The sequence below is a fragment of the Rattus norvegicus genome, chromosome 8 (assembly GCF_036323735.1).
Source record: "Rattus norvegicus strain BN/NHsdMcwi chromosome 8, GRCr8, whole genome shotgun sequence".
In the NCBI taxonomy this organism is placed as follows: Eukaryota; Metazoa; Chordata; class Mammalia; order Rodentia; family Muridae; genus Rattus; species Rattus norvegicus.
This window is the reverse complement of record NC_086026.1, coordinates 58,337,650-58,359,416: the sequence shown is the minus strand read 5'-3', so window position 1 is coordinate 58,359,416 and position 21,767 is coordinate 58,337,650. Positions and strand designations below refer to the sequence as shown.

General features: G+C 48.0%; 1 protein-coding gene across 6 annotated transcripts; it reads right to left on the bottom strand.

Moving 5' to 3' along the window:
* Positions 1 to 1,530: 1,530 nt before the first annotated feature.
* On the bottom strand, positions 1,531 to 20,962 carry Tmprss5 (transmembrane serine protease 5). Of its 6 annotated transcripts, NM_153311.2 has the most exons (13): positions 20,890 to 20,962; positions 14,899 to 15,001; positions 14,516 to 14,614; positions 13,772 to 13,894; positions 11,728 to 11,863; positions 11,415 to 11,528; positions 9,237 to 9,280; positions 8,399 to 8,561; positions 7,340 to 7,518; positions 6,318 to 6,416; positions 5,727 to 5,869; positions 5,281 to 5,433; positions 2,856 to 3,792 (listed from the first exon to the last, which is right to left on the bottom strand). In NM_153311.2, the coding sequence occupies exons 2-13, from the start codon at positions 14,972 to 14,974 to the stop codon at positions 3,784 to 3,786; spliced, it is 1,338 nt and encodes a 445-aa protein (NP_695223.2). In that variant the 5' UTR covers positions 14,975 to 15,001; positions 20,890 to 20,962; the 3' UTR covers positions 2,856 to 3,783. The 6 variants fall into 6 exon arrangements, with proteins under 6 accessions (XP_063121060.1, XP_063121061.1, XP_038936856.1 ...); XM_063264990.1 differs by lacking the exon at positions 20,890 to 20,962 and having other exon boundaries at positions 1,531 to 3,792; positions 5,838 to 5,869; positions 14,899 to 18,189; XM_063264991.1 differs by lacking the exons at positions 13,772 to 13,894; positions 20,890 to 20,962 and having other exon boundaries at positions 1,531 to 3,792; positions 14,899 to 18,173.
* Positions 20,963 to 21,767: the final 805 nt, after the last annotated feature.

The window sequence follows — 21,767 nt, the reverse complement described above, 5'->3', positions numbered from 1 at the left end:
GCAATAGGCCTGGGCTGTTAAGACCCTGGAGGAAGCAGACAACAGGCAGCTATGAGTAAATAAGGGGTTTGGAAGTACATGGCACAGAGGGCAGAGGAGAGGAAGACAAGGGGAAATTGGAGGCAGACCTTTCCGGCAGCTATTGCACCAGTGTTTTCTTTCCACATTTCTTCCATTGCAGACAAGCCCAATGCCTCCAGAAATCAAAGATAGAGAAGGGCAAATGTCCCTAGGGAAGAGCACAGTTCTTCCATTGTTCCCAGTAACCATTTTAGAAAAGCAAGAGCCAAAGAAAGTACGGGAGGAGAGAGACATCCTGCATGTCCTGGCATCCGTAGGATCACCGAACATGAAGAGGTAGATAAGAGGATTCCTTCCTATCAAAGTGGCCAGGAGCCACTTTTTTGAGAAGTCTCAGGAGGCCCCAAAGTTCTGCCCAGGTAGAATGCTAATCCCTGGGGTGGGGAGCATAGACTTCATGATTTATTCATCAAGGAGTCCTTGGTACTCCTTCAGTAATTACCACTTCCCCCTTCACCCTTGTCACTGGCTGGTCACTAGTAATTTATTGCAAATAAGTCTCAATGCTCCAAAAAGAGAGTTGGCTTTTCTATCTCTAAGTTCCCTACAAAGCTTAACACATCTGGGATCCCACATAGTTCTCATTACTCCCTCTCTGGACTTGAGTTTTCCTTCCTTGAAGCCACCTCCAGTCTGCACTCTAGCAAGGAGGGGGCCCAAGGGAACAGAGCTGACAGGCTGCTCACTTTTCTTTCTTTCCCAAGGACTTGTCTAGCAGATGCTAATAAAGAAGAGCGGGAGCTTCTGAGTCCACAGATGGGACCCGCAGCCTGACAGAAGCCACCAGAGTTTCCGTCCATGAGCAGAAACTTCCTTTCTGCAAATTCTCATGTGCAAGACGATCTCATCTGTAAGGTTTTAGTCAGACCTTGAACTCAGGGGTTCCAAAAGTCTCCATCAGGAGCCTCCCACCTCTCTCTCTCTCTCTCTCTCTCTCTCTCTCTCTCTCTCTCTCTCTCTCTCTCTCTCTTTCTCTCCCTCCCTCTCTCTCTCTCTCTCTCTCTCTCTCTCTCTGTGTCTGTGTGTGTGTGTGTGTGTGTGTGTGTGTGTGTGTGTGTGTGTGTATACGAGCATATGCAATTTTCCATGTGTGCATGTGGAGACCAGACATTGACATTAGATATTCTCCTCCATATTTCCTCTCTTTGTTCTTTCAATGAGGTCTCTTACTGCACCTGGAGCTGGATAGTTAGACTAGTCTGGCTTACTAACAAGCCCCAGGGATCCTACCTCTACCTCCCCAGCACAGCATGTGCCGCCTCACTCAACTTTCTATGTGGGTGATAGAGATTGGACTTGGGTCCTCATGCTTGCATGGCAAGCATCAGGCAGTACGGAAATACCTGTACTTCCAGATCCAAGGAGACCAGAGCCTTCTGGTGTCTGTAGATACACATGTACAAACCATTCTCATCACCACCACCACCGCCGCCGCCACCACCATCAATATTTTTAAATTATATTTATTTACAGGTGCCATGGGGTACATGTAGAGGTTAGAGAATGAACAGAGAGTTGGTTTTCTGCTGCCAGCTTTTGGCTTCCAGAGATCAAACTCAGACCATAAGACAATGTTAAGTGCCCTTTTCCTGTGAGCCACCTTTCTGGCCTCTGGGATCCTACAGGTTGTTGTAGGGAAGCAGGTGACTAGGTCAGGTGATCTGATAAAATACCTTGCAGTTCTACACGTCTGTGCAGTATTGGACTATTTCGCTCACCCATGTGCAAGCTAAGGATGTGGGTTGATAGTAAAGAGACAAACTCAGGTCTTACTTCTCTAGTGCCTAGGAACTAGGTCTTCTTACCGGAGTCACTAAACCTTTTTGAGCTAATCTTGTTGTCTGCAGAATAGATGAAATAATACCTTTACCACACGGATGCTGTGAGATCACACACATCAACAGGTTTTCTAAACTGCCAAGTATGCTCACATGTCATTGATAACTAGAAGGCTATGAGGCTATAATAATAACCATTTCCCGCTAACCAAACAATGTTTGTAGCTGTCATATGAAGTATAAAAATGAGCGTAGCCTGTGGATTTGCTTTTAACTCCTCCCTTCCCAGGGGAACCTTCTGTCCCCTCACTGCCTCCTTTGGGGAAAAGCCAGGGAGAAAATGCTGGGCTCAGGCTGGAGGCTGAAGACATTTTACCATCCACCAGAACTTTGCATAGGCAATGTGAGCGTTGACTCTCAGTAACTTTTTCTACAGGTAATGAAGCCCAAAGTAAATTGAGGCCTTTGTGTTTCAGTGCACAGCGTGTAAGGAAAGAAGATAGACCCTCCAGGAAGAATAATTACTTGGATAAACCCTCAACAAATATGCTGATAAACTCACAAAGTTCTTGTTATTGCTCAATGCTAATTGCATTTCCCTGGGTAATCACCATGAAAAATTCATTGAGTTTTTTTGGAAAGAAGATAGCCATTGCATTTTAATTGCTAGAGACCAGCAAGTAAGGAAGAAGCTTCCCTGGGAAAATGCTAACTGGGAATAAACTCAGGAAGCGATCTCCCCAGGCTGAAAGATTTAGTTCCCTCAAAAACAGAGCTAAGGGGAAAAGCTGAACCTTGTGGGTAAACCAGCCTTTCTAGGAGCACTGACTTCAGTGCTCAAACTCAAAGCCACAGACCCCCTGGACAGTTGGTCTCTTTGCTACAGATGGTGACATATATGTTGAGCTAACTTAAAGAATTTAATAATTAGGAACCTACCAAAATTCCATAAATGATGAGTTGGAGGCAGAATCTAAGTCTCAAGAAACATATATAGGAGGAAATTTGTATTTCTATTCAGTAACACGTGTGACAGTGATGGCTAGTCTTTGCTGACAAGTATGCTGGATTTTGAATCACCTGGGAGACACACCTCTAAGTACATCTGTGAGGGACTTTCCTGAGAGGTGTAACTGAGACTTGCCCTGTATGTTAGGGCCTCTAAGCAATGGCCGAGGTCTACGACCAAAGCCCCAGCACCTCCTCTCCCTGCTTCCTGACAGAGTAGCACCTCACATTCCTCAGCACAGTAGACTGGATCTTTTGTCTCTGAGCCAAAGTAAGTTCTCTTGACCGTGTATTTCATCACATTAGCTAATACAGAGAGGGAGGACCTCAACCAAGATTATATATAATCTCCACTTAATATCAAGCAATTTACAGAACTGTCGTGTGAAAAACAGCATCCTAACCCAACTCCATCCTTCTTACCTTGTAGACCTCTGCTTCACGGAGGGCTACTTAGAGTTACCTCAAAACAGGACCAGCATGGGGGGGATCTTGATTTCGATGCCTTTACCTGAGCTGGTCCAACCTTAACATTATCTGCCTAAGACCCTTGAGACAGGGCATCTTCTAAAGTTGAACTTAGGCCTTCCCTGGCCTCAGAAGAAAACAGGGCTGGGGCACCTCCAGCATCCTCCCAGTGGATGCACATGGGGTGTGTGGAGAGCAGAGGGCAGTCTCCCAGATGCTTCCAGAAGCCTCTTCTGTCTCCTCTGTCTTCTTATCCCTTCCTCTCATCATCATTCCCAACCCAGCCCCAGACTCTTCTCTGTTGTGGAGGTTCTCAGATGAGAAAGACAAACTAGAAGTCAGAGCCTTTGGGGAAAGGCCCAGTGACCCAGATGCTAGTCCTCAGTCTGGGATGATCCATGGGAGATCCACAGTTCTGTGTCGCAGGCAGCAGCTGCTTCTTCTTCAGCTAGCGGACCTGCCACGGAGCCAAGAGACATTGCTGTGTAATAAGACTGAAGAGACCAGTGTCATCTAACAAGGAGTCACTATGTGGCTCTACCTCATGCCAGGCAGGTGACAAGATTTCATGTGCCCCAGACTGGTCTGGAACTCTAGCCAAAGACGACATTAAACTTCAGATCCTCCTGTCTCCATCCCTTAAGTGTTCCAAATACACATGTGCACCACCATGTCCCATTTATGGCTCAAACCCAGGACTACTTGAACACTAGGCAAGCATTCTTCCAACTGAGCTAAATCCCTCATCCCCTTAAGTGACTTTATATTAGCACATCACATTCGGAAGGTAGACGTCTGTCTACCAAATGATCCCACACAGATCTGCTGCTCTAGGATTTTTTTTTTAAATAAGATTTATGTATGGATGCAGAACCCCAAAGCTCTAGAGTTTGCCGCATGCCAATGGTTCTGAACCCCAACCTTAGGGATGCTGTCCACCATCACAGCTTGTGAAAGACTACTTAACACAAATACTGTGCTTCTTAAAATCTTTCTGTGGTGTGGGGGATGGGGGATTATGATTGACCTGTAAAGTCAGAGGACAGCCTCAGGTGTCAGTCTGCACCATTCACCCATCTTCTTGGCTGCTGAGTACACCCAGCAACAGCCTGGGAGACTCAAAATACCGTCCTGTCTCTGCCTCCCATCTTGCTTAGGAGTGCATATACATACTATACCCTTCTGTGACCCACCCCAGCTGTCCATGAGTTCTGGGGATTCGAACTCCCTACACTTACATAACAAGTACTTTACCCACATTGCCATCTGCCCTGCCCAATACTATGCTTTGATATGCACTGTCACACTTGGTCCTCTCTCTAAACAGATTCAACCCGAGAGTCATCCAAGACTTTGACTGCTAAGTCCTGAGCTCTGTCTGTGGAGTAGGAAATGCAGCTGCTGGCATCTGCTTTAGAAGTCATGGATGAGGGGCTGGGGATTTAGCTCAGTGGTAGAGCGCTTACCTAGGAAGCGCAAGGCCCTGGGTTCGGTCCCCAGCTCCGAAAAAAAGAACCAAAAAAAAAAAAAAAAAAAAAAAAAAAAAAAGAAGTCACGGATGAGTGATGTTGGAGTAGATGATAGAGCAGTAACACTGTGGCTACCCACCCTAAGCCTAGTCAGGCTCAGGACGAATTCTCTTCTAATCCCCACCAAAGGGGAAAACACAGCCAAGATGGTTATGACGAGAAATCGTGGGCTTACCAAGAGTAGGGACTTGCCAAAGGTCACCCCCAAAAGGCAGATCCAGGTCCCAGACTCAGTTTACCCTTTCCCAGCTAGTGCTCATATTACTAGAAATCCATGAGGGTTGTGTTATAAATGTTCCTTCTCTCTCTCCCCTCTCTGGTGAACATTCCCTAGCCCTATTTCCAGCCCTCATAAGTCCCCGGTGTCCTAAGGCAGTTCTTTCAGAGACAGTGCTGCTCTTCTGACCCACACTCACCTGCACAGTGTCATGGATCCAGTCCAGGAACTCTGCTACTTTGGCATAGACACCTGGGCGATTGGGCTCTGCACAGCCACGACCCCAGCTGACCACCCCTACAAGGTGCCACGTGTCACCACTGGGACACACCAGGGGTCCCCCACTGTCTCCCTGAGGAATCCAGGAAAGGAGACACAAAGAAACAAAAGTCAGACCTGCCTGATGAAGCAGCACCAGTCTTCCATGGAGAATGAATTCTCCTGCAGGAGAGGAAGGCTCCTGCTTCTTGACATTATACCCGCTGACTTTACCTTCCATAACACTGTTTGTAGTATGAAGTCCCTAGGTAGTCTGCCATCCCCCATCCATGAGCACTAACCAAGGGATCAAGCTGCAGCAAGTTTCCTGCCCCCTCCTTCCACCACCAGGAGGTCCCCCATTCCTCCCTCCACGACCAGCCACACCTGGCACGCATCTGCCCTTCCATCCAGGTAGCCGGCACACAGCATGCGGTGTGTGAGTGCCCCACTGTACATGCATGAGCTGTTGCAGAGATCGGTGCTAAGCAGGGGTACCATTGTGTCCTGCAGTGTATCTGAGCTATGAGCTGTAGAAGACACAGAGAGAAGCTGCAGGGTACCAAGCCAGGCCAAAAAGGCAGGACATCAGGAAAGAGATGAGTCACAGCTCTTCAGGACACAAGGACCCATAGAAGGAAGAATGGGCAGGACAATGGACCTGGGCCAGAGGACAAGTCTTCCAGACTCCCAGCTGGGAATGAGGAGACCACGAGGAAGATGCAGTCTACCAAACGCTGAGGTCATGATGCTCCTGGGACCAAAAGGAGGAGAGTGAAAGAGCCCAGGCTGCGGGAAAAGTGTTCAGTGGTTGTTCTCCATAGGAACGCCCAGGCAGGGGAGACTGAGTACTCAGGAGTCACCAAGGGGGGAAAAGAAGTGCCTTTGTCAGGTGCCCAGGGGAGGGGGAAGTGCCGCAGTTTAGAAGATGCCTCTCCCTCCCCCACTTTATACTGAGGGCCCTCGGAGCTCACTCACTATGGCTGGGGTCGGTGTGGCCCCAGCCAGACACCCAGCACTGCGACCCTTGTGGAAAGTGCTGCTCCTTGGCCGGCAAACACACAGCGCTCACAGTGTCTGTGGAGAAGCACATAGTTGTGGTCCTGGCTCAGGCTAGGCTTCTCTCCTGCAGAGCCTGAGTGAAGAGCCTCCTCACCCACTTCACAGTCCTGGGACCTGGCCTCCACCACCAAGCTTGCTAGACAGAGAGATAGGTTGGACAATGTCCCATCTGGGAGCGCGCGTGTGTGCGTGCAAGTGTGCATGCAGCCGTGTGTGTGTGTGTGTGTGTGTGTGTGTGTGTGTGTGTGTGTGTGTGTGAAGGTATGGCACCCCCTAGAGGAGGTGGACAGTGGATTCGTTGCCTTGCCCCATCCTGAGGGCTGGAGGAAGAATGGAAATTCTTCTGTCTCTGAATATCAAATTTCTAACAAGACCCATTTGTCCAGAATGGTTCTTCTCCTGCAGAGTGACCGATCCTTCTTGGGATGATGGTTTCAGAAGTGTGTGACATGTTCTATGAGTGGAACGAAATACAATTTTAAGTTGTACATTGACATTCCACAACATAAACATGCTTCCGTGTAACTGCAACAAGGAGAAAAATTCCAGTTGGTGCTGGACCGCACCCCTTGTGATGCTGTCAATCTCCCTGCTAACTAGAAGGAGGCCCTGGCTCCATGACATCTACGGAAGACCCCCAATCTAGAATTCTAAAACTCTCTTGTTTTCAAATTACAGATCTGTGTTAATTCGTGAATACATGTGTTTGGGACTGTGAGTAAAGGAGTCTGAATGGTTGTCCTCCAAAGAGCCTTGTAAGTGTTACTTCAGTTTGATCTCAGACGCATGTGCACGACCTATCATCCCCGTGAGCTGATGGGCTTACCATCTGCAGTGCTACAGGAAGCCTGAGGGATCAGCTCGCCCCTCCTCCCATCAGTGTCTGTTCCTTAGACACCACTGCACCCAGTCTGCTCATTCCAAGGCCGGAGCCTCACCTGAGAAGTTGATTGGTGTCCGGAGCTGCAGCAGAGCCACATCATAGTCATGGTTCTGGGCGCTGTACAAAGGGTGGGGAATGATCTTCTCCACCATAGTTCCCTGGTGTTGTCGGACAGCACTGTGGCTGACCAGCCCTGCATGAACCCGCCAGCTGGATAGACGGGACAGCCTGAAACTGTACATAGAAACCTACTGAGCCCAGGGAGGAGGGGGAAGGGAAGGAAGACAGAAGTAAGGTGGCGGGTGGCAGGAACTCCCTCGGGAAACCATTAGTGAGCTCCAGGAATCCAAAAGTCATGTTTCTTAATATTATCCCCAGTGGCTGGCAGGACACTAGACATGCAGTAGATGCTCAGGGACTGGACTGAAAGACAGTTTGGTCAGCAAAGTGCTTTCTCCACGCAAACATAAGGAGCTGAGTTCAGATCCCCAATACCCACATAAAAGGCTAGGCATGGTTATAATCTATAATCTAACACTAGGGAGGCAGAGATAAGCAGATCCCTAGAGCATGCTGGAACACACACACACACACACACACACACCCCAGACATACACACATACCCCAGACACACACACACACCCAGACACACATACATACACACACATCCCAGACACACACCCCAAATACACACACACACACACCAGACACACACACACACACACACACACACACACACACACACAGATGTAGATATGGGCACATAATTTAAAATAAAGTAAATCTTTAAAAGTGTAAGGTTGAAAAGCAATTGAAGAAGTCAGTGTCATGTGACTATCCTCCACATGTGCATACAAACACACATACACACATGCATACATGTGCACATACAAGGGAATGTGCATATGCACATGGAGGATGGGGAACATAAGAAACGTAAGTCTTTGTGTTATGGTTGCTATTGATGAAGAGCTGAACTTGGCGTTAAACAAGAACACTGCCCCCGCTTCGTTGAGACAGACAGCAGGACAGAGACATTTTATTCAGGACATACTAAAGACAGACAGAAAGGTGACTGTGACTCACCTCCCATCCACGTGGCCCTGAGACTCACCTGTACATGCAGTGGGCGGCAGTCACTACCCAGTAGGGTGCCAGCACAGAGGCCCCACATGTGTGTCGGGAGCCGAGCATCACACTAGCTTGCCACGGCCAGCGCCCAGAAGCCACAGCTTGACCGCCAACTATTCGAGAAGCCAGAGGTCTTGCCCCACACTCTGCAAACAGAAAAGGTTAGGATAGAAAGAAAAAGTGCCGAGTGCAGACGGAGGGCTGGAGTAGACAGCTTGCCTCTGTTATATAAGTAGGGGACAGGAAGTTAACGGTATTGGTTACCTCAGCCTGTGCACTGGCTGAGACCAGGGACCACGTCTATGGGGTCTGTGGAGCTCTCATGCCCATCCCATTGAACAAGTCAAAGTGTCCAGGCATGATGGGTTCAAGAAGGGACTGGTAAGTAGACAGGCGTATGGGGAAGTGAGCAAAGGAACCCTACGCAATGTTGATCACTTGGCTCTAATGCACTACCCGCCCCTCAGTCTCTCCCAGCTGCTGACAGAGCTTGAATCTGCACCCAGTAATAATGCCACTTACAGGGCTCTTCAGAAGGAAGAGGCAGAGAGTGGCAGTGGTGAGGGAGAGAGACCATCAGCCCAGCGCAGTGGCTGATGGGACACATGATAGAGATGTCAAGGGACTCTGTATGAACAGGTTGTGTCTTCAAGGAGCCCAGCAGAAAGATGAGCAGGTAGGCAAGGTCACGCCAGCCCAACTCACATATGCACACACAGGAACCTGAATGACCCCCTCCATACAGCTCTTCCGCACTCAGGAGACCAGGAAGACTCCCTCCCCTCCCACCACCGACTTCCTGATCACAGGATATGACTCACCAGAACATTTGAGAGAAACAATTCGGCCAGAAGGACAGTTAGTGCTGCAAAATAGGGGTGTTCCTAAGACACTAGGCAGTGCCACATAACGGCCATGTACACCCAAGGGCATGAGGAGTGGTCAGGGGGTTCCTCACAGTTTTGCTTTGCTTTCTTAAGACAGTGTATTACGGGACCCAGGCTGGCCCCACACTCACACTATAGCCAAGGATGGCCTGACCTTGCCACAGCTTCCCAAGTGCTGGGGTTACAGGCCTGTGCCACAACAATCAGCCTAGCTTTATCGTTCTTAAAGCCTTCCTGTAGTCCCAACCTTATGATGCCACCATTCTTATCATTTTCTCCCACCCTTCACAAACAACCAGGCCCTTCCAGGACAGCAGGCTGCCCATTGCACCCCAGTATCAGAGGGAAACAGAAAGCATTCATAGTCCTGGAAGATCTGCTTGGATAAGGTCCAGGAATTGACAAATGAGAAAACCCAGTGGTTTCCATGCGCCTTGAGTAAGTAGATGTTCATGAATGGCCATGCTGTTGTGAGTGACAAGAGCCCTCCACCCAGGCTTCTTCCAGGCCCAGCATCTTCTCTGTCCCAGGCCCACTCTTGTTTTTGTGCTCCTTCCTGCCCTTTCGCATAAAACTCAACTGCCTTTTGATCTGACATTCTTGACTTGCCCTTCCTGTCTCTTCCCTCCAGCAGCCCACTCCCTGGTCCACTTGGCTTCAATTTTCCTAACCCTGTAGCCCTTCTACCCTCCTGGGGGACTTGGGAATCCCACAGAGGAAAAGGGGCAGCTGGGGTCACTCGCTCTGCCTCCAGTGCATTCCTAAGAATGGAGCTGAGCCTTGAAAGAAGTTGAGCAAGTAGGCTGAGATAGCTCCAGAGCACAGATGGGGCATCTGCCTGCACCCTCCCTGAGGCTTCCGGCAGTTTGAAGGAGCCTAAGCTGGCCAAAGACCTCCCAGCCTGTGCTGCCTAGAGTAGAGTAAGAGGTTTGGTCCATCCTGAGTCCCCTTCTTTCAGATGCTCTCATTTTCTCTTGAGAGAGCAGAATTATACAAGCAAAGCCTAGCCACAGGAGTCCCTGACTTGGCATCAGGAGCCTGGCCCCCAAATTGACCGTTTATTAGTCAATCGGGATAAAGCCTTGGATAAAGTTGTTTAACCTCACTGAGCCTCAGTTTCTCTACCTGTAAAAGTGAATTATGAAGGGCTAGAGAGATGGCTCAGAGGTTAAGAGCACTGACTGTTCTTCCAGAGGTCCTGAGTTTAATTCCCAGCAACCACATGGTGCCTCACAACCATCTATAATGGGATCCGATGTCCTCTTCTGGTGTGTCTGGAGACAGCTACAGTGTACATAAAAGTGAATTATGGTTTGAATACAAAATGACCCACAAAAGTTCTCCAGCAAAGCACCTGGTCCTCAACCCAGGGCACTGTTTTTAGAAGTTCTGGAGCTTTTCCACCTAGAGGAAGCGGATCTCAGGAGTATGTCCTTGAGTTATATCTTATCCTAAATCTGGCCCAGTCCCTTTTATGTCCACATAAGCAGCCTCCTCCTACACCCATTCCTGTCAACATGGTGCTCTGATGTAGCACATGGAACCAAGCCATCACTGGCTGAACCATCTACAATTGTGAAGCAAAGAGGCCTTTCTTCCCTTACATTGCCTTTCACATGTATGGTCATAGCAACACACAGCCAAGAAAGGGGGTGCAAGAGGACCTTTCTAAATCCTGTTCCAGGAACTAACAATCTTGGGGGGTGGGTTTTGGCTGTTTGTTTGTTTGTTTGTTTGTTTGTTTGTTTTGAGATATGTCTCCTGCATCCCAGGCTGACCTCAAACTCTGTATATAGTTGTGATGACCTTGCTGACCCTCCTGCCTCTACCTCCTGCTCAGAATTTTAGCAACAATACCTCCCAGTTTATTCAGTACCGGGGATTGAACCAAGGGCTTGGTGTGTGCTAGGCAAGCCCTCTACAACGTCTGAGCCACATACCCAGCCTTGCATTTCTTGGGTGAGGTAGATATCATATGACAGGGCATGTGACCTGGGTTTGTTGCCTGTGACTGGGAAATGGTCTTCTCTGCCCATGTCCTCACCATCAAGCTGCCCTGCAGGAAGATCTTTCTAGACTGCCCACCACTCACCTAACCTACAGAAGCCCTACCTGGGCTGCCATGCCTCCTCTACAAGGCTTCCCGGTCTAGCAGAGAGCTGAGCAAACTCCTGGGATCTGTTGAGCTTGATGTCAGACAGATTCACTGCCTTGTGTTGAGTGAGCCTAGACAGAGGAAGAGAAAACAGGAAGAAGTCAGCTTCAAACTGTAGCCTGAGCGAGGTCAGGGGGTCAGAACCACACTGTGTATGAGACAGACATGGCAACATTGTGAATGAGCCAGAGCATGAAGGCGACTTCTGAAGGCACATTTCCAGCTCCAGTGTCCCCACAAGCCATCCAGCCCTATAAGTCTGACTGTTACCTGAAATATCCAAGACTCTGGCAGATGTGCATCCCCAGGGCAGGGTTCCAGCCCTCATGGCAGACCAGGAGCCAGTCTGGCCGAGCCCTTACTTGCACTTCAAGCAGAAGATCCTCACCATTTATTCTGAAAGATACTAAAAGCCCCATGTGAAAACCCTCCTGCTGCCCAACCAAGAGGAGCTGGACGCTTGGACCACCCCAGGTCAGCTTGCCTGCCCCCCTGGGTGCCTGGTCAGTGCTGAAAACAAAAGCTACCATTTTGTAGATATTTCAGTTCCGTGTTTTGACCATGTGCTTTAAAAGGTGCTCTGAGGCAAGGGAGATGACTCAGCAGATAAAAGCACTCATCATCAAGCTTGTCAACCTGGGCTGAACCCCCACAGCCTATGTGATAGAGAACCAACAAATTGTCTTCTGACCCCCACACTCAGTCAGTGGCAGACGTGCACACACACACACACACACACACACACACACACACACACGAGAGAGAGTAATAAACAGGGGTATTCTACCACACTCTTAACCATAACAACCCTACAAGAAAGCAGTTAACTCCCTCAACAGAGGGGATATCGAGGCACAAAGGTGAAAGCAACTTGTCCAAGACCAACAAGGGATAGATCTAGAACATAAGCCAAGTCTCCTGAATTCAAATATTGTGACAGTAGTAGTCAATGTTTATAAACTGCTTTCTCCCCTGTGTTGTTGCATATTCTCTCTGTGTCTCTCTCTGTGTGTCTCTGTATCTCTGTGTCTCTGTCTCTCTCTCTTTCTCTGTGTGTGTGTGTCTGTCTCTCTCTCCTCCTCCCCTCTCTCTCTCTCTCTTTCTGTCTCTCTCTCCACCCTCTCTCTCTTTCTCACTCTCTCTATTTCTATCTCTATCTCTCTCCTTTCCTCCCTCCCTCTCTTCCTCCAGCCCTCCATCAGTTTAACTGTGTTTAGAGACAGAGCTTTGAAGAAGGCATTTAAGATTAAACAAAAGGCCTTGTTCTACAGCTTCATTGACAGAGTCCTTTCCTAGCATGCACAAAGCCCTGGGTTTGACTCCCAGTGCTGGCTGTGGTAGAACAAGCCTGTAACCCCTACACTCCAGAGGTGGAGGCAGGAGCTAGAGGCCAGCTTGGATACATTAGGCACTTAAAGATGAAATGAGATCCTGGGGTGCTGGTCCAGGGGGGCCAGTGTCCTCATAGAAGACACCAACTCATTCATTATTTCCCTACCCACCTCCCAGCAAACAGAAAATACTGTAGGATGATACTGTAGGGAGCCAAGAAGAGAGCCCTCACCAGGAACCAAGCTGCTCTTTGTAACTGGACGTCTAGCATCCAGTCTGTGAGAAAATAAACGCACACCCCATCTGTAGTGCTTTGTTATGGCAGGCCAGATGGCGGATACACGGGCTCACAACTACGCTTCTTTTATGTATTTCCATGCTTTGTTATTACAATTGCACGCAGTAAATACTTTTCTTTTTCACTGTGCATAGAAAGAATTGGAAGCTCAAGGAAATAATGTACCCATCTAGCAATAAATAAATAAATAAATAAATAAATAAATAAATAAATAAATACATAAATAAGAAAACCCCAGGCTTGATCTAACTTCTATAACTCTTTCTAACATCCGACCTTTGGACAGCATTGTACTGTGTGAACTCCAACTCTTCCTGGAAGAACGGACAGTGGAGACAGCCAGGGGACAATGTGGAGTGATGTCCTCAGATGACCTGGTGGCCCTGCTGTTCACACACTGTCACCCCTACCGCTAGCTCCTCTTCCCCCACATAAGCTTCATTTCTCTACTGCCCTGGCCTCCTAACCACACCCCAGCTAAAGATCGGGACACTCCTTAGGGAAGACCGTAAGCCCTAAACCCGACCTCAGTGCTGCCAGGTAGACCTTGTTACAACTCCCATCCAGTAGAGGAAGGGACAGAGGGTGATGGCAAACTGCTGGTCCTTCATTTCCGTCCTGAAGTGTAAAGGGCCCCGAGCTAGGAGCAAATCTGGTTCCTGTAGCTTTGAGGACATTGCCCACCTGCTTTGGGAAGAGATGGAAGGAGTTTTTCCTCACTGCTCACTCCTGGGCAGCTCAGCGTTACCTCCTCCTCCTGCAACGTCACCGAGACGGGTGGAGAGGCAGCCGGCCAGAGATACAACACTAACAAAGTGCAGAGAAAGTCACAGAGAGACTGGGAACCGGGAGGAAACCCCCAGAAAGGCTCAACGTGCCTAACAAGTCAGTACAGCAGTAGGGGTAGGCCTGCCTTCTAAAGAATCTCTGTGGGGTGGGGATTTGGCTCAGTGGTAGAGCGCTTGCCTAGCAAGCTCAAGGCCCTGGGTTCAGTCCCCAGCTCCGAAAAAAAGAAAAGAAAAGAAAAAAAAAAAAAAAGAATCTCTGTCAGCCACACTGACTATAGATAGACCCCAATCAATCAGTAAGAGAGGCACAGGACTGTCTGTCAGACTATCCTGTGTTTCTATTTGTCTGTTTGTCTCTCACTAAGAACAGTGTCTAGGTGGGGGAGGAGGGAGAATCTGACTAAAGCCATGGACCATCCATACAAGTAAGAGGACTGTAGGGTCAAGGTGTTCCCTCTATGACCCTTAAATCCTTCCATTCCATGGGTAACCCCTTCCCTGTCTGGCTGTCCATACAGCACAGATGACAGAGGGGCTTGTCCATCTACATACAGTGGCTGTTCAGCACCTGCTTCCATCTCCAAGCTTCCCTCAGATCCTGTCCTCCTCCCCTCTTCAGACAGAAGGGCCCAGTACTGACCTAAGAGCCAGGAACCAACACCTGCTCCAGCCAGCAGCCCCAGGGCTCCCAGTATTACACAGCCACGTTGCAGGCAGCACCAACGCTGGGACTGAGAGACTATGAAGGAAGCAGAGAGCTGTCTGGGTTGTCTCCTCCTGCCAGCAAGCTTTACTCAACCTTGAAGTTCAAACAGGAGCCTGCCCCCAAGGGACAGAACCTGGTTCTGGTCTCTGAAGACCAACCAGATCCCACTCAGTCCTGAAGCAGGAAACAGCAAGTGGGGGATAAAGAATGAGATGTCCCACATCCTCATACTGACCCAAGAACGGTATAAGGGATGGAGGAAAAGCATTCTTTGCTGATCCCATCCTGTCCCTCCCTTGTAGCCCAGTGTGACTTACTGGGTTGCTGCTGGTCTCCCAACTCTGCTCTGAAGATCCCAGGCCCAGGACCCTCTTCTGTGCACCGGATCTCCATTGGGCATTGGTCATCCAATGTTGAACTCTGGAGAAATAAGGGTTAGAAATCCAGCAGCCCTGTACCAGGGCTGCCAAGAGAAGACCAAGCTCTCACCAAATTCCAGTGCCTATCTCAGCCCTGCCCCCAAAGCTATCTGTAAGTCTATATTTACCTTGGAGATGCCTATCCAGGCCTTTTCTGCTCTCCTGGAACCCCTAACCCTATCCACTTCACTCTCCCATGGCTGCAATAGCAAGGAGAAAACTAGAACCCAGACCTGCTCTACTGCAGAGCCCATGCTCTCTATTAACCATACTCTCTTCCTGCCTCCTGTGAGCATCCAAAAGCTCACCCCCTGAGGCCCGCCAATGTCTCACTCTAGGCACCTCCATTCCTTCCTATCTCAGAAAAAGAGGATGGATACAGACACACACTACATAAACCACCATAGAAGCCAGGATAAGTAATTCAGGATAAACCATCATGAACTAGAATTCCTCAAAGAATTCTCAGTCTTGTCCCAAACACAACTCATAGTATTCGTTAAATGACCACAAAGAGTTCAACTGAAGCACCAATGGCTTTCAAGAGGCATTTTTCTCCAACAAGATCAGGGACAGCTTCTAGAGGGGAGAGTCCCTAAGGCAGTATCCTCTTGGGTGAGTGGAGCTTGAGTTGATGTATTTTTGTCAGGTATTGTATGGTCAAAAGATGTTGATGAAGCAAAGATGAGGTGGTTAAGAAAGAAACGAGGAGTGGGTTGGGGATTTAGCTCAGTGGTAGAGCGCTTGCCTAGCGAGCACAAGGCCCTGGGTTCGGTCCCCAGCTCCGAAAAAAAGAAAAAAGAAAAAAAAAAAAGAAAGAAACGAGGAGAGTTCACATGTACGCCACCGGGAGCTCCTGACCCATGATGAGCAATGAAATAATATAATTACAAGCACTGAAAAGTTCATAACTAGGTCTTACAATCTATCCTGTGAAGTTAAGTAACTCAGACCACCACTCCAAACTTCAATTCACCTATCATTCTTAAAGTAAGAGCAATAACTCCCACCCTAGTCTCCTCTAGTTATAGTTGGTAAAGGGTCATCAGCCCAACCCTCAGGAAGGGATTAGGTTACTGTCCTGGCCAATACTCTCCATGTTATAAAGCCCAAGTAATCTTTCTAAGATGTGACGATGGTGGTCCAGTCTTTAAGGGTCCCAGTGAATCTTTGCTGCCTTAGCATCTAGCTAAGCCTCACATCAGAGCTCCTAGGCTTTCGGGATCTTACCCTACCTCATCTCTCCCTCCTTGTGCAAGCACCAGCTCTCTCCACAGCACTGTGCCATCCCTCAGCACCTTCAGGCGCTCTCACACTACACAGGTTTTGTGTCTGCTGCACCTGCCCCACATAGCTGCCTCCTACTGACCCTTCAGTGTGGAGGTCATTTCTTCAGAGGATGTCCTTAATTAAAGAAAACTTATTGACTTATGTGGGCCTCACTTCTTTCTCTTTCTTTCTGCACTGGTCTATATATACCGAGGACTGGCACAAAAAGGCATGGAAGGAGGAAAAAAGAAGAAAGGGAGGGGAAGGGGGAGTGAGGAAGGAGGTAGAGAGGGAGAAGGGATGAAGAAAAGAAGGGAGGAAAACAATGTGGTCCAAGGGACTTTATAAATTATAAAACACAATTTCAATAAGAAATACATGTAGGCCATAAATCCTTCTTCAAGGAATTTGTAATCTGATAGAATAAATATAATGGGGCTGGAGAGATGGCTCAGTGGTTAAGAGTACATGCTGTTTTCAGCAAATGGTGCTGGTTCAACTGGAGGTCAACATGTAGAAGAATGCAGATCGATCCATGCTTATCACCCTGTACAAAGCTTAAGCCCAAGTGGATCAAGGACCTCCACATCAAACCAGATATACTCAAACTAATAGAAGAAAAACTAGGGAAGCATCTGGAACACATGGGCACTGGAAAAAATTTCCTGAACAAAACACCAATGGCTTATGCTCTAAGATCAAGAATCGACAAATGGGATCTCATAAAACTGCAAAGCTTCTGTAAGGCAAAGGACACTGTGGTTAGGACAAAATGACAACCAACAGATTGGGAAAAGATCTTTACCAATCCTACAACAGATAGAGGCCTTATATCCAAAATATACAAAGAACTCAAGAAGTTAGACCACAGGGAGACAAATATCCCTATTAAAAAATGGGGTTCAGGGGGCTGGGGATTTAGCTCAGTGGTAGAGCGCTTACCTAGGAAGCGCAAGACCCTGGGTTCGGTCCCCAGCTCCGAAAAAAAGAACCAAAAAAATGGGGTTCAGAGCTAAACAAACAATTCACAGCTGAGGAATGCCGAATGGCTGAGAAACACCTAAAGAAATGTTCAACATCTTTAGTCATAAGGGAAATGCAAATCAAAACAACCCTGAGATTTCACCTCACACCAGTGAGAATGGCTAAGATCAAAAACTCAGGTGACAGCAGATGCTAGCGAGGATGCGGAGAAAGAGGAACACTCCTCCATTGTTGGTGGAATTGCAGACTGGTACAACCATTCTGGAAATCAGTCTGGAGGTTCCTCAGAAAATTAGACATTGAACTGCCTGAGGATCCAGCTATACCTCTCTTGGGCATATACCCAAAAGATGCCCCAACATATAAAAAAGACACATGCTCCACTATGTTCATTGCAGCCTTATTTATAATAGCCAGAAGCTGGAAAGAACCCAGATGCCCTTCAACAGAGGAATGGATACAGAAAATGTGGTACATCTACACAATGGAATATTACTCAGCTATCAAAAACAATGACTTTATGAAATTCGTAGGCAAATGGTTGGAATTGGAAAATATCATCCTGAGTGAGGTAACCCAATCACAGAAAAACACACATGGTATGCACTCATTGATAAGTGGCTATTAGCCCAAATGCTTGAATTACCCTAGATCCCTAGAACAAATGAAACTCAAGACGGATGATCAAAATGTGAATGCTTCACTCCTTCTTTAAAAGGGGAACAAGAATACCCTTGGCAGGGAAGAGAGAGGCAAAGATTAAAACAGAGACTGAAGGAACACCCATTCAGAGCCTGCTCCACATGTAGCCCATACATATACAGCCACCCAATTAGACAAGATGGATGAAGCAAAGAAGTGCAGACCGACAGGAGCCGGATGTAGATCGCTCCTGAGAGACACAGCCAGAATACAGCAAATACAGAGGCGAATGCCAGCAGCAAACCACTGAACTGAGAATAGGACCCCCGTTGAAGGAATCAGAGAAAGAACTGGAAGAGCTTGAAGGGGCTCGAGACCCCTTATGAACAACAATGCCAAGCAACCAGAGCTTCCAGGGACTAAGCCACTACCTAAAGACTATACATGGACTGACCCTGGACTCTGACCTCATAGGTAGCAATGAATATCCTAGTAAGAGCACCAGTGGAAGCCCTGGGTCCTGCTAAGACTGAACCCCCAGTGAACTAGATTGTTGGGGGGAGGGCGGCAATGGAGGGAGGATGGGGAGGGGAACACCCATAGAGAAGGGGAGGGGGAGGGATTAGGGGGATGTTTGCCTGGAAACCAGGAAAGGGAATAACACTCGAAATGTAAATAAGAAATACTCAAGTTAATAAAAAAAAAAAAAAAAAAAAGAGTACTTGCTGCTCTTCCAGAGGTCATGAGTTCAATTCCCAGCAACCACATGGTGGCTCACAACCATCTGCAATGGGATCCAATGCCTCTTCTAGCATGTCAGTGACAATGTGCACATATATATATATATATATATATATATATATATATATATATATATATATATATATATTACATAATCTTTTTAACAAAAGATTACAGGTGTGGACTACTATACCTGACTTTTAAAAAAAAGAATGAATATAACATCTCAAAACTAGACTCTAGCTAGGTGTGATGGGATATGCCTGAAACCATAACAGTCTGGAGGTGAAACAGAAGACCCACAAGGCCAGCTTTGGCAACAGCAACAAAAGCCTGAGGCAAAGGCAGGCAGATCTCTCTGAGTTTGAGGCCAGTCTGGTCTACAGAGGGAGTTCCAGGATAGCCAGGGCTACACAGAGAAACCCTGTCTTGAAAAACCAAAAAATGAAAAAAGCAAACAAACAAAATAGGACTTAAAATAAATTGGGATGGGTTGTGGATTTAGCTCAGTGGTGAGCGCTTGCCTAGCAAGCGCAAGGCCCTGGGTTCGGTCCCCAGCTCTGAAAAAAAAAAAAAGAAAAAAGAAAAAAAAGAAATTGGGACTGGAGAGATACCTCAGGGGTTAAGTGAACTGGCTGCTCATTCAGAAGCCCTGAGTTCAATTCCCAGCCACCACATGGTGGCTCATGACCATCTGATACCCTCTTTTGTCGTGTAGGCATACGTGTGAATGGAGTATTCATGTACATAAATAAATAAATCTTTAAGAAAGGAAGGAAGGAAAAAGGGATGAAAGAAAGAAGGAAAGAAGGGAGGAAGGAAGGGAGGAAAGGAGGAAAGAAGGGAGGAATGGAGGAAGGGAGAAAAGAAAGAAGGAAGACAGTTTGGTCAGTAAAGGGCTTCCATAAAATCACAAAACCTTATAGTCTATTCCTAGATCCTATGTAAACCCATGGCCTGGTAGAACATGATTTTAGATCTCTGGGGCTTGATGCAAGCCAGTAAGAGATGCTTTCTCAAAAAAGAAAGAAAGAGAGAGAGAGAGAGAGAGAGAGAGAGAGAGAGAGAGAGAGAGAGAGGGAGGGAGGGAGGGAGGGAGGGAAAGGATCATGACAGGTAGCATATGAAGAATGACACCTAGAGTTGTCCTATGAAATATACTTGTGTATGCACATGCGTGTATGTGCATGTGTGCATGTGTGCATACACACACACACACACACACACACACACACACACATACACCCCAAAATGTCTTGATTCCTTCTCTAAATCACCTTCTGTCTTGACACATTGGATTATCCCAAGCAATGGCAAAGCCTAAACCACTGACCCCAAAGCGATGTTATCTTAGGTGTGATTTTCAGGCATTCAGTGGAATATCTCCAGGGTCTTGATTCTGTGGCCTGCTAAACTGGCTTTCTTCGCCATTCATCTAGGGTAAGGAAAACCTGTCAACCTCATCCAGTACAGCCCCCTAAACCGTCCGAAAGTGGATTCACTAGCCTACCAATGAGCCCCAGGCCAGTTTAGATTGCACAGAAGGCAGCAACCCTAACCCTTCCTATAAAGTGAGACACCATCCCACCACCCCCACACCATTCACAGCCAAAGTAGGACTGGGCCTCCCACAGGGGGCTGGCCATACTTCTGGAAAAACATAGTTCCCAGTGTGTGTACACACACACACACACACACACACACACACACACACACACACTCCATCTGTGCCCAGAGATGAGAGCCAAGGAGAGCGGGCCATAGGTATGTGTGGTTTTCTCTGAGGATGTAGTTCCTCTTGAGTGGATGCCCTGTCCAATCAGAGAGCCCATTATAGAAACAATTCCCCAGCACACCCCACCCAGACTTTCCTCTTAATGCCTGAGACACTAGACTTCAAGCCTGGTCTCTCAAGTAATCACCTTGTCTCAGGCACCACCTCACCTCAAAATGTAACCTGCCCAAACTCATGCTATAGCCTGAAAACATGAGCCTCCAGTAGAAAGACACCTCTTTGCTGTACTGAGCAGGAGTCTGTTTAATGCTTTGCTCAGTACAGCCACATGCAAACTACTTATCAGCCCAGCATAGGGATGGCAAAAGAAAGGCAGTCTCGGAGATAACTCTAGCTCCACAGCCCATGACAGGATACAATTCCTGCCCTGGAGCGGCCAGTAGAGGCTCTTCTAACAACCTTGCATCCTGGAGTAGAGGGTGAGCAGGGATGGAGGGATGGCAGGGGTACAGCCTTACCAGGTGAGTCAGTTGCACTGATGTAAGGCAGTAAGGTCTGCTGGGCAGGGTGTGGCTCCTGTCCTCATGTCAGGATTGATTCAACAGCCCAGCCAGCGTGGTTGGAGGATGAAGTCTCCCTGGTTCACACACAACCCCTCCCCTTGTCTCCCACCCCTACACACGTAGACACGCACCAGAGAGACAATGAACTATGCTCAGGGCCCATGAATAGGCCCCTTGTTGTAGAGAATCGGGGCAAGGGCTGGGCTGGGCCTGGTGGCCCCAGCCCCTGCTATCTGCTAACTGGAAGCTTGGAAACAGAAAATAGGGAGGTGGGGCAGGCTATTGTTGCTTAGCAACCAGGTTCCTTGTGCCCCCCCAAAAATGTGTATACTAGCACAATTCCCCCCCCCCCCCTTCTAGCTGGCAGGGCTGCACTAAAGAGTGATGTTAGCACGTGTGGAAATGTCTCTGAGCTCTACGGAATCTGGCCTTTCCAGCAGTCTCAGGATGTCACCAGGTTGGGGCTGACAGATGACAAGGTATCTTCATTACTGCCTTCTCAGCCATAATGCATCTCTCACCCGACTGCTAGGAAGTGAGGCCTCCTCACCCAGTTCACCCCTGGGATCCAGTAGCCATTGGTGCTCTCTTGTTTCTTCTTCTTCTTCTTTTTTTTTTTTTTTTTTCCGGAGCTGGGGACTGAACCCAGGGCCTTGCTCTACCACTGAGCTAAATCCCCAACCCTGCTCTCTTGTTTCAAAGTTCAAGATAATGCAGCTGATCCCAGACTAGAGCTGGACACACCTGGAGCCATGTCCCTTTAAAGGAGAAGCCAAGGGGTGAGTACCAGGGAAGCAGGCATTCTCAGTTACGATCTGCCGTTCATGGATCCC